The sequence below is a fragment of the Psammomys obesus genome, unplaced genomic scaffold (genome assembly GCF_907164565.1).
Source record: "Psammomys obesus unplaced genomic scaffold, mPsaObe1.curated_primary_1811, whole genome shotgun sequence".
In the NCBI taxonomy this organism is placed as follows: Eukaryota; Metazoa; Chordata; class Mammalia; order Rodentia; family Muridae; genus Psammomys; species Psammomys obesus.
In genome coordinates this window covers 1,364,679-1,376,954 of record NW_026594014.1, presented here as the reverse complement: position 1 = coordinate 1,376,954, position 12,276 = coordinate 1,364,679, and the positions used below count along the sequence as shown (strand labels likewise).

Below are 12,276 nucleotides of genomic sequence, written 5' to 3'. Positions count from 1 at the left end.
CTTCCGTCGATACAGGGTTTCTCTGTGTAGCCCTGGCTCCTGAGTGCTGGGATGGGGCTGTTCTCCCCCCCATCCTCCCGAACCCTTCCTGCCCTCCCTCAGTCCCCAGCCAGCCCCCTGGCTCCGGCGGATTGAGAAGGAGCCTCCCAGTGGCACCATTTCCATCTGGAATCGTTTAATGAGTCTACATACCACATAATTATAAAAGAATAAGAATTGACAAAAATATTTTCTTTCCATAATATGTAGAGGTGGTTTCTGGTTTTGGTTTTTTTTTTTTTTTTCTTCTTTTTTTTTTCTCTTTTCTTTTTGACTTCTTTATGCCTGAACTCTGGTGGGAAGGGACAGGGAAGAGTTACGCCTGAGGTCAGGACGGGTCCTGCTCCTGACCGTGGCACCCCCCAGGTGGTGAATGAGGAGGAGCTAGGCAGGGGACAGGCAGGGCAGAGGGCACCCAGATACAGGCTTGGCAGCTCCAGGCTGGGTGTCCGGAGGGTGTGGGGTCCCTAGCCGCCCAGTGCCCTACCTCCAGTTTCTTATCTCCGTACCGCTTACATCCTGTCTTTTAAATAATTGTTTAAAATGCTCCCCAAACACACAAGACTCTGCAGGGGGCGGGACATGCTTCTGCACTGGGATGGTGCTGTGAGTTCAGGGCCGTGGCAGCCCGGTGTGGCCGTGGGCACGATGGCAGCTTCCTCCTCACCAGGCCAAGGAGGGCAGCACGGGGCCCACTACCGCCTCTGTCCTGGCCTCCAAGCAGCAGCAAGCAAACAAATTGAAAGCTTCAAAAATTAAAAGATTACAAAAACGCAAGAAAAGCAGCGGTGGCATCAGGACGGAGGTCAGAGGTCACAGGTACTCCTGCAGGAAGTGCAGCAACGTCACCTCGTAGTGCTCTCCAGACTCAGGGCAGCGAATGCTGTGTCTTTCGTTGGGGTAGATCTGCAGAAGAGGCAGGGCTGTTGACAGGTTCCCCCCCCCGGAACCCCACTCTGCACCCCTGAGGTGGGGTGCACTCAGCTCACCACACAGGGCTGAGCATTGGACATGGGTTGGTCACTGCGCCACCAGGTCTAGGGTGAGTGGATCGCTCCCCCAGACCCACAGCTGCCACCCATATGTGCTGCTGGGAATGCCTGAAACCTGCTTCCCCCCCCCCCCCCCCCCCCCCCCTTGCCCACGGCCCCGCCCCAACCCCCCCCCCCCCCCCCCCCCCCCGCCGCCTTATATAATCAACCCGTGGACAAGTCACAGGTCTGAGTGTCTCACCAGCTCATCCTGAGGGAGCCCTACTCCTCTACTGTCCTGGTTGGCCCATGTTTCCCGACAGCCCACCCACACCGAGGCCCTTGAGCACCTTAATGCGGAAGACGTGCCTCTGCAGCAAGGCCCACTCCTCACCACAAGGCTCTGCCCAGCAGGCCCCATCCACCACTACCCTGCGCCTGCAGGTCTCAGGGCTCCTTACTCTCAGGGCTGTCCCCAGGGTCTGTCCCGGGACCTCAGTCCTCACTCACTCCTGCACCTTTAAATGGCCCCTCCCTCAGGGAATTCCTCTTGGGTCTCTAGTCCTGCGGCCCCGCCCTCATCTATAGCCAAGTGGATTCATTAAGGCTGAGTTCTCTGGTGTAATCACTGAGGACCAGCATTCCCAGCACTCAAGGAACCTGATTGATACAGGCTGGTCAAGAAAGACATGACTGAACACAGGAGCCTTGGGAGCTCAGACTCCAGGAGGCTGGGGCAGAGGACCGGAGCCTGGGCTCACGCACCTGCAGCTGGTATGGCTTCCCTGCCCGGATCAGCTGGGACACCAGGAAGTTTGTGTGGAAAAAGTGAACATTCTCATCCAGGAAGCCATGGAGGATGAGGAGGCGGTTAGGCCTGCAAAAGACAAGGGAGCAGGTAAGGACCCCCGGGGGACAGACGGACAGCACCCACCGGCTCAGAGTCAGCCCCCAGCTCCAGTGCCGCAGGCAGGACAGAAGTGGTGGGAAGGGTTTCTCCAGTAGCCCCATGCCCATTTTGGCAGGGTGAAATATTCTGGAAGCATATTCCCAATAGGACCACCATTAACCATTACATTATCACAGGCCAGTGGCCACCTGTGGCTCCTCAGAAAATCAAAAGTGGTGGGAGTGGCCAAGAAAGTGAATTTTCTCTTTTATATCAATTTATTGGTTTTGTTTGTTTTTTGAGACAGGATTTCTCTGTGTAGCCTTGGCTGTCCTGGACTCATTTTGTAGACCAGGCTGGCCTTGCACTCACAGAGATCCACCTGCCTCTGCCTCTAGAATGCTAGAATTAAAGGCGTGTGCCACCACGCCCGGCTATTTGTTTTTGAGACAGGCCCGTGGTGCTGAGGGAGATGCTATACTCCTGACCCTGCTGACTCCACCTCCTGAGTGGGCTGAAAGGTATGTGCCACCACGCCTGAGTTCTGTGGTGCTGGAAGGGAGCCCAGGGCTTTCTGGACTGGGCACACACTGCCCGGGGGCCCGGGCCCAGCCGTTTTCATTTCATACACTAATTTGCAGCACTGATGGTTCAGGCGAATGACACAACGAATGGCATTTGGTGCCTTTGTGGTTTCATAATGTTGTAGACACAGGAGCTCTCTAGTTCTAGAACATTCCATCCCTGCGGAGAAAGTCATCCCAGTGGAGCGGTGCCTGGGCGGTGGCAGTCCCCCTCTGCCTGCACAGCTCAGCAGGTGGGAAGCTGACTTCAGGAGCCTTGCGGAGCACAGGCAATGGCGGGGATTCCTGTATAGTGGAGAGGCCCGAGCCACTCCATGCTGTGACGGGTAGGTGCCCCCGTCCCACACTTTCACCTGCAATGTGTGGACAGTGCCAACCCATGCAACCCAGGGAGTTCAGAGTCCTGATGGGCCACTGGGGGGGGGAACAGAGCTCCTGGGGAACTGCTGGAGTTGTGAGGGAGCCGGGGCGCCATGACACTCCTGATAGGCACCTGAATGCCTGAGTTAAGTAGCTGGCATGGAAGATGGGAGCCGGGTGGCCTGCTGGATATGGCACTGGGTGGCAGATGGTAAGTAAGTGGGTGGCTTACTCATTGGGCAGCTTCTCCACGTGCAGGGCCACAGAGCCTGCCTCGTAGCCTTGCTGATTGTTTTCGGGGACATCCATGTACCGTTCCGTGTACCCTGTGTCATAGGCCATCCATACAGTGACAGGAGCACCGGCAATGGCTACCTGGAAGACACAGGGATGGGTGGGGCAGGGAGAGACAGAAAGACAAGTGTCAGGTCTGCGGCCTGGCCTTGGCTGGGATTATGGGCCTCTATGCACCGGGGTGGTGGCTGGCAGGAGACCCTCAGATGTGTCCCTGCGGGCGTTAGGCTGCTCGGGGACACGCAGTGGCGCGGAGGGAGGGCCCGTCCCACCTTCCTGCCGCCTCCGCCTCCTCATGGCCGCCGCCCCACAGTGCCCTGCCAGTCCCGGGGCCTTCGCCCCCCTGCTGCTCCTCGCAGCATGCCCCACCTCTGCCCATCCGAGGCGGGGTCCCGGACTTGGCCTCCCACATAGAGCTGCTGGCGGATGCCATCCTGGGGTCAGTGGTGGCAGGCAATGAGGAGGGGGACTCGGCCTCGTGGGGTGGCTGCGGGGAGAGATAGCCAGGTGGCAAGGCCCCTGCGGAGGTGCTTGCTCCAGGTTGGGGCTCCAGGTTGGGGACAAGAGGCTAAGGGGCGGGTGGGCATCAGGCTGCAGGGGACTGCACAGGAGTGAGACCCACCTTAAACACTTGTGGCTTGTGGATGAGCCCCATGAGCGAGAGGAAGCCGCCATAGGACCAGCCGTGGATGGCGACGCGGCTCAGGTCAATGAAACCGTACTTCTCGGCCACGTACTGCAAGCCTTCGACCTGGTCCTCGATCTCCACCTGGCCCTGTGGAAGCCCAGCGCTCTGTGATTTCCGCTGGGAGGTGACCAGCATCCCACACCGTGTCACCCTGTTGCTGCTGAGAAGCTTGTCCTCTTAGTCTCAAAGTAGTCCTCTGCAAGTGTCTGCCCAGGCTGGCCCTGCTGAAGCTGCTCTTTCTGTTTGCACCTCCACCACCAGAAGCAGCATGGCCGCCGCCATCACCACCATCACCACTGTCACAGTCACCACACTCAACTACTCTGTCTCCACCCCCCTAGCTGCTCTCTTCTGTCACACCCTTGGGCTCCCTAGACTGAGGCAGCTCCACAATGCCAGGCTGTGTCTGCGCCACCACCCTCTCCGTGGCTGCGTGCTCAGGCCTAGGGCCCACTTGTTCTCCAGGGCCGCGCTGTGGGAGCAAGACTCACCATCTGGTTTTTGAGAGCACCCTCGAAGCGCAGGCCCCGCTGGCAGGAGCCCCGGCCGTCAATCACGACCACCGCATAGCCCAGGGATGCCAGCGTGTTGAGCCGTAGGTACTTGATGCCCTTGAAGGAGTTGTTCACCAGCTGTACCTGCAGGCAAGGCGGGCGTGAGAGCTGCAGCAGGGGGCGGGGCGGGGGGCGGGGCCAGGGCCAGGGTGCACCCACCTGTGGGCCCCCGTAGACGAAGAGCACAGTGGGGTGCTTCTTCCCCGGCTGCAGGGTGTGCGGCTTGTAGATCATGCCGTACAGCTGCACGTCGGCGCGGGTGTGGAAGTGGAAGATTTCGGGGGGCACGTAGTCCGGAGGGCAACCTGAGGAAACGAGGGGACTGAGGAAGAATGGCAGGTGTGACCGTGCCCACCGCAAGCCCTGGCCTGTGTGGGCCTTTCCTGCCCTATCACTTTCACCTGAAAGATAATCTTGGGGGAGCTTCAGGGGGGCACAGTGGGGGAGGAGCAACCCCTATGGCCAGGGGCCTGTCCACCCCCACAGGCTTCCTCCACCCACATGGACCCCGTGGGAAGAGGAGTGTGAAGGAAGCCAGTGCTGGCCTCAGGGCAGTACAGACACCCCCATCCATGGCTGCCTTTGGGGTTCTCTGCTGTTCCTCAAGGACTCATACACAGCCACACTGGTCACCTGCGGTGGAGGGACCAAGGCCTTGCTTTCATGAGACACTATCTCTTCATATAGCCTGGGCTAGCTTGGACCCAAAATTACAATCCTACCTCTGCCTTCTGAGGGCTGGGGTGACCACACTTGGCATTGTGTTTTGAGGAGGTTATGGCTCCATAGACTCATGTGTGTGAATGCTTGGCCCACAGGGAATGGCACTATCGGAAAGTGTGGCCTTGTTGGAGGAAATGTATCACTGTTGGGGCGAGCTGTGAGCTGTCTTATACTCAAGCTGTGATCAGTGTGGCTCATAGTCTCCCTCTGCTGCCTGTGGACCAAGATGCAGAACTCTCAGCTCCTTCTCCAGCGCCAAGTCTACCTGAATGCAGCCATGCCTCTTGTCAAGATGATACTGGACTAAAGCTCTGAACTGTAAGTCACTCTAATTAAATGTTGACCTTTGTAAGAGTTGCTTTGGTCATAGTGTCTTTTCACAGCAACAAAACCCTAACTAAAACAGAAGCTGGTACCAGGAGTGGGGTACTTGCTGTGATAAGCCAGACCATGCTTTTGTTTGGAGGAATGTGGATTTGGAGGTTCTGGATTAGGAAAGCAGTGGAATGCAGAGCTTCATGGCCCAGACTACTAAGGGCATGGAAGACAGTGGTACTGAGTGTGATTTGAAGTGTGGGGGCCTGGCTCAACAAGTTTCAGAGAAGAAAGATATAAGGATGTAGCCTAGAGACTGTTCTTGTGATATTTTAATTAAGAATGTACTTGCTTTTTACCCTTGTCTAAAAAGACTGCCTGAGGCTAAAGTGATAAATTTTGGATTAATTGCATATGCAGAGAAAAATCTCAAAACAGCATAGCACAGACTCTGTAATGTAATTATAAGTGTTTTAGTGAAAAGGAGCAAACCGAGCAAGGAAAAATTCAAAATGTATGGTGGTTCAAGATAAAGGGGCCTAACTTCCGAGTCCAAGGAGATAAACAGATTAAGAAATACCCCACCTAGCTAAACTTCCATCTTGGGAAAAGGAAATAAAGAACAGCTTAGGTCCAGGTATGGTGGTACCAGCCTTTAATCCCAGCACTCAGAAACACAGGCATGCAGATCTCTGAGTTCAAGGTCAGCCTGGCCTACAGAGCAAGCTCCAGGACAGCCAAGCTGAGGCAGTGAAGTTAATCACAGAAAACAGAAAGCTGGTGAAGATTTCCTTGAACGAGAGAGCCATCTTCCAGCTCCAGCAAGAAGCAGAACTTGGCAGCTTCAGCCATGTGGTTCTGGCTTTAGAGTCAAGGATAGAAGAAAGGGGTTATGGAATCTCCATGACTAAGGAGAGCTGCTGAGCCAGACATGTGCTGGGGGTGGCCCTGCATGGAGGCCCAGAGAGGCCATTGTGTGAAACTGTGAAGATGACGCATGGATTGCCTTGGAGACCCCAAGAGGTCAGAGAGGCCAGAGTTGTGGAGTACCTGCTGAGAAAAGGGGCTGACAGGAAGTGGACCAGCCCAGGGGAAAGAAGCATGCTATAGTCAGCAAAGCTGAAGGGAGTTGGAGAGCTGAATAGTGCTTTGACATCAGACATGGAGATGCAGAGTCTGGAGTTTGTCCAGCTGGTTTTGGTCTTGCTTTGTCCAGTATTCCCTTACTATGTTCCCTTCTCTCTGTTTTAGAACAGTATATGTGGGTCATTGTATGTTGGAAGTATGTGATTTTTTTTTTATTTTAATTTAGGCAGCCTGCTTCTGGGTTGCCTAGCAATGTATGACATCATCATGTGTCACCAGCTAGGTAGACACACCTGGCGGGCATGGTTCAGGTGGCAGGAGCTAAGTGGATCCCTGTCTCTTACCTCTCTCTCTTGCTCTTCCTCTCTCTTGCTTTCTCTGTTGGGACACCCTGTCTCCTCCCCCCACCATGTCTCTCTCTTTCCTTTTCCCCTCTATCTCTCCACCTCCATCCAATAAACCTGTTTCATATAATATCTGCTGTGTGCGTGGCCTCATTTTAAAATAAATGCTAACAATAGGGGATTATAGTTAAGAGTCTGCATGAATCCTAGAAGGGACTTTAAACTTTGGACTTTCAAAGGCTGTTAAGACCGTGACAGACTATGGGGACTTTGGAAGTTGGACTGAATGTATTTTATGTTATACAGCTACATACAGCAACATGTATGTGAACTCCTGTGTGGGAATGCTTGGCCCATACAGAGGGGCACAGCTAGGGGGTGTGGCCTGGCTGGAAGGTGTCACTGTGGAGGTGGACTTTGAGGTCTCAGAAGCTCAGGTCTGGCCAGCGTGCCAGTCTGTCCCTGCTGCCTGTGGATCCAGATGTAGAACTCTCAGCTCCTTCTCCAGCACCATGTCTGCCAGCACAGCCCCATGCTTCCCGCCATGAGGACAGAAATATAAGCCAGCCCCAAGTAAATGTTGTCCTTTAGAAGAGTTGCCTTGGTCATGGTGTCTCTTCACCGTAACAGAACATGACTAAGACACTGGGCCCTGGGGATGGAGCCCGGGGTTTCAGGAGTGATTGCATTCTGCCACTGAGCCCCGCCACTATTCCAGGCTTTCCCAGGCATGCATCAGGACAGTGGATTGACAAGCTCAAGGTCCTGGGTACTGACACTCGAACTCAAAGGTCCATGTGGGCAGAGTTGAAGCGAGCCTCAGACTCTGGGACCGTTTCTCAGAGTCTTTTTCTGAGGCGCCTCTGGTGATAGACCCTGAGCACCCCGTCAGAACTACAACTTCTGACAGGGAGTGTAGCACACTCCTTTAAAAATCCTAGTACTCGGGGCTGGAGAGACGGCTCAGAGGTTAAGAGCACTGGCTGCTCTTCCAGAGGTCCTGAGTTCAATTCCCAGCACCCACATGGTGGCTCATAACCAGCTATAATGAGATCTGGCGCCCTCTTCTGGGGTGCAGGCTCACATGCAGACAGCATTGTGTACATAATAAATAAATAAATCTTTAAAAAAAAAAAAAAGAATCCTAGTACTCTAGAGCAGAGGCAGGTGGATCTCTGAGTTTGAGGCCAGCTTGGTCTATAGAGCGAGTCCAGGACAGCCAGGGCTACACAGAGAAACCCTGTCTCAAAAAAGCAAAACCAAAAAACCCTACAACTTCCAAACATGTGGTCTTAGAGGCAGTGTCACAGAGGTTACCCCAGGGTGCCAAGGTGGCTGCCAGGCACCTGCAGCCACACCCGAGTCAGGAGAGGCCGGGCAGAGACACAGGGAACCTCACGCTGTGTGACAGCCCGAGTGGCTGTCACCTCTCACCCCAGTTGTCTAACTTGCCCTCCCCCCCCCCAAGACCGCACTACTCACTGGCGGCTTCCATCATGCTGGCCCAGAAGCGCGGCTGCTTGTGCAGGGGGTCATCGTCGGGACCGCTCAGCTTGTACACATGCACGCACGGCGGGGTGCTCACGCTGCTGTAGTGGCTCACGAACATGTCAAAGTTCTGCTGGCCGAAGGCTGGCACTCAGCGTACAGCAGCAGACACCGCCTGCCCCTGCCCACCCTTGGCAAGATGATAAAACAGCCCATTCCTAGGCCAGAGACCCTGGTCTCATCCTCAAGGGACAGGGATCAGGCTGGTTTCTTGAATGCTCTGAGGGGCTAAGGGCTGCACACAGGGTCTGAGCAAGCAGCCTCCTCACACCTTTCTCCTCCGGGCCCTGGGAGGTGGGGACGGCAGGGGCGTGGCGTGCCCACCTGACTCATGGAGCAGCTGTGGGAGAAGCCTGGCGTGGTGAGCCGCACGATCTCGCCTGCAGACTCGTAGCTGACCACGTAGAGATGGTGCTCCAGGGGCGTGTCCTTCGTACCTTGAAAGTACACCAGCTTCGTCTGCTCGTTGACCCAGATCTGCGGGCAACGGGGGCCTCTGTGACCAGTGTGCCTCGGCCTCATTTCCTTCCTCCCTCCCCTGGGCCAGCTGCAGCCCTGCACACTGAGGAGCACGAGGCCGCTGTGGGTCACACGGATGGGCTCATGGGCTACAAAGCATGCCCGGCATGCACAAGGCCCAGGCTTCTGTCCCGACACCACATAAGCTGGGCACATGGAGCATTCCTATAACCTAGCACTTGGGAGAATCAAGAGTTCAAGGTCACTCTCAGCTACACAGTGAGTGCAAAGCCAGCCTGGGCTATGTGAGACCTTTTCTGAAAAAGGAAGAAAAAAAAAGATGTCGAATTGTTCTATTCTGAGGCCAGGTATTGCTGTGTAGCCCAGGTTAGCCAAAATATGAAGGTTTTTTTTCCTCCTCGGTCCACAAACATGACTCTTTGAAAACGTTTCAGCCCCATTTTTTTTTTTTTTCTTTAATTCTGGGGTAAAAGGTTCAAAGCCACGTGGAGAACTAGTATCTTTGGAAATACGGGTGGATGTGGCCACACCAGGATGGGCACTGAGAGTGTCCCAGTGTGTGTGGCTGGTGGGGAGCTCGGCGGGGAAGTCCCGAACACTCAGAAAGACCCTGCTCCATACCCAGCACAGCAAAGTTAAAAACATGTATCACAATCGGAAAAACAGGGAGCAGATTCAGAACATTTAAACCCAATTCTTTGCTTGAGGAGCCCCAGGTTAGGTGACTGGACACATACGGCCACCACGTGGTTGTCCCCAGCAGGGAGTGGGTGGAGCCACGCCTCTGCAGGGCTCCACAGTGGGCTGCAGGGTCCTGGGCAGCTCTGGCACGGGCCAGGCCTCCCCACACACTCCCTGCTGACGCCAGGGCCCCGGGCCCCGGAGGGAGCAGGGTAGGTAGAACAGCAGAGAAAAGAAGAGGAGAGCATGCAGGGCCCCTACTTGCGGAGGGGCTGGGGAGAATGGGTACCTTGGAGCCATGCCTTGATAAGACCTCCCACTCGCCACTGGTCAGGGCAATCTCCTCCTTGATGGGGCACTTAAACTCATCTGTGAGGAAGGAGAGCAGACAGGTGAGGGACACGGGAAAGGAGCCGGGGCTGGCTGTACTGCAGCCAAGGGAAGCCCCGTCACGGCTGGAGCCAGCCTGGCCTAAGCCGAGACTGGGAGGGGTCTGTCAGGGAGGCCCCTGCTGGCCAGCCCCAGGAAGGAGGCCTTCCTAATTACAGCAGGGCTGGCATGTGACAAGCGGCTGCTTCTCACTAGTCATCCTGGGCCACCCGCACCAGAACTAGGCTCCCATCAGGCAAACAGGCAGTGGTGAGCCCACTACACTCCTAACACTCAGGAGGCTGAGGCAGGAGGATCTCTGTGAGTTCTGAGCCAGCCTGGGCTACATACACAGTGAGACCCTGTCTCAAGAGCAAAACCAACAACCACAAATAGAATGAAGGTCCATTTCCCAGAGGCCTGCTGGGTTATCAGGCCAGGGCCAGCTTCTGAGGCCCAACCAGGCAGAGACCAGGCTTTTACTAGGGCATGTCAGATATGGACCGGGCAGCTTAGGGTGACAGCTGGCTGTCCTGTGGCATCCTCCTAGTCTAAGGCCACCAAAAGATCTACTATTGCCCAGGAAATGCCCTCACAGATGTTGCCTACAAGGCCCCTTCCTCACAGACCACACACACACACACACACACACACACACACACACACACACACACACAGTGGAGGAGCTGCTACTCCTGCCCTTGAGCCCCAGATTTCTGGCTGTGGTTCTCAACACGGGAGGGTCCCAGTGATCCCCCTTGTCTGCTGTCATCACAGCCACATGTCACCTAGACATACCCACCCTTCCTCATGGTTAATTTTTACTTCAGGGGTGCAGGTGTGTCCCTGCGTGTGCAGGAGCCAGAAGAGCACATAGGATCCCTGGGTACTGCAATTACAGACAGTTGTGGACTTGCTACGTGGGTCCTGGGAACCGAACCCGGGTCCTCTGCAAGAACAGCCAGCATGCTAACCACTGAGCCGTATCTCCAGCCCCGCCTCCTTCCCCCCATTTTAGACAGGGTTTCATGTAGCTCAGGGTGGCCTCAAGCTCACTCCGTAGCTGAGGATGACCTTGAAGTCCTGACCCTCCTGCCTCGACCTCCTGCGGGCTATGATTGACAGCAGTACCGCCACGGGTGGTTTCTGTGAGCCCAGGGCTTCCTATGTGTCAGGTGCTCACTGTACCAACTCAGCCCCAGCCCAGGCTAGCCCTTCCGAATCCCTCGGGTCTTGTTTACTCAGACAGGGCCATTACATCATGCCAGGAGGGGCATGCTGGGGCCTGAGCAGGCCTGTGGGGCTGGGCACCCTGGCACCTGGGTCTCAGGCTGGGCAACCATGAGCTGGAAGGAAGTTACTAAGCAAAAACTCCCTGAGTTCAGCGGGGGCACCCCAGCAGGATGCAGAGCAGAGTTGGTGACATTCCAGTGACACTGAATCACTGCCAGGAGACAGCCCTGATGAGCACCAACCTGAGCCAGGACACGAGGCCAGGCCTGCCGGTGGTTCCCTCTCTGCCCCTTGAACCCATGGCTGCCACAGCCTGCTGTGGGTACCGCCTCTGAACTGTGCTGCTCACTAAGGAGGAGCCATCCTCAGGGAGGATGAGCATTGTCTGCGGACATGTGTGGCTGTCACAACTGGGGCAGTTGCTGGCACGAAGCAGTAGAGCGGGCTGCTGCTCCTTGAACGTAGCCAGTGGAGGCTGGGCCTGGGCCTTTCGTGGAGGCCACTGCCTGTGAAAAGGCTTGAGGTCAAAGACACAGCTCCCCTGCACAGGTTGTGACCTCAGTCGCCAAATGGCCCGGAAGTGCTCCTAGCCCCCAGGGGTCCCTGCTATCACCCCAGGGGCTGTGAGTTGTCTCCCAGATATACCAGCTACTCAGGTCCAGTGTCTCAAGCACCTTGAGCCCCTCTCTCCTGATGGGCTGTAAGTCTCCATGCCCATGACTGGACCCCCAGTCATCCTCAGACCACGTGCCCGCCCACCACAAGAGAGCTTCAGCCAAGGCTCACATCTTAGATCAGGAAACTGGGACAGTTCTGGCTTCCACTGCACCTGACCTGATCCTCCAAGCCCCTTGCCCAAGCCCCACAGAAGTCCACACAGTCACTGCACACTGACTTAGAACCAACCACTTCAGCTGGGTGGTAGTGGTGCACGCCTTTAATCCCAGCACTTGGGAGGCAGAGGCAGCTGAATCTCTGAGTTCCAGGCCAGCCTGGTCTGCAAAGCGAGGTCAGGACAGCCAGGGCTACACAGGGAAACCCTGTCTTGAAAAACCAAAAAGAAAGGAAGAAGGAAGGAAGGAAGGAAGGAAGGAAGGAAGGAAGGAAGGAAGGAAGGA

The 12,276-nt window shown here is 55.8% G+C and overlaps 1 protein-coding gene across 3 annotated transcripts in view; it reads right to left on the bottom strand.

Moving 5' to 3' along the window:
* Window positions 1-150: 150 nt before the first annotated feature.
* The window catches only part of Dpp9 (dipeptidyl peptidase 9), a 32,789-nt gene continuing 20,663 nt past the window's right edge, over window positions 151-12,276 (bottom strand). For 2 of the 3 annotated variants that reach the window (XM_055617721.1, XM_055617720.1), the window contains exons 13-21: window positions 9,846-9,925; window positions 8,720-8,872; window positions 8,330-8,465; window positions 4,539-4,684; window positions 4,317-4,463; window positions 3,760-3,912; window positions 3,076-3,218; window positions 1,776-1,887; window positions 151-945 (exon numbers count right to left, since the gene is read on the bottom strand). In XM_055617721.1, coding sequence (XP_055473696.1) covers window positions 853-945; window positions 1,776-1,887; window positions 3,076-3,218; window positions 3,760-3,912; window positions 4,317-4,463; window positions 4,539-4,684; window positions 8,330-8,465; window positions 8,720-8,872; window positions 9,846-9,925 — 1,163 coding nt within the window. In that variant the 3' untranslated portion in view covers window positions 151-852. Of the gene's footprint in view, window positions 946-1,775; window positions 1,888-3,075; window positions 3,219-3,506; window positions 3,625-3,759; window positions 3,913-4,316; window positions 4,464-4,538; window positions 4,685-8,329; window positions 8,466-8,719; window positions 8,873-9,845; window positions 9,926-12,276 lie in introns of those variants that run through there. The other variant, XM_055617724.1, reaches the window with a different exon arrangement.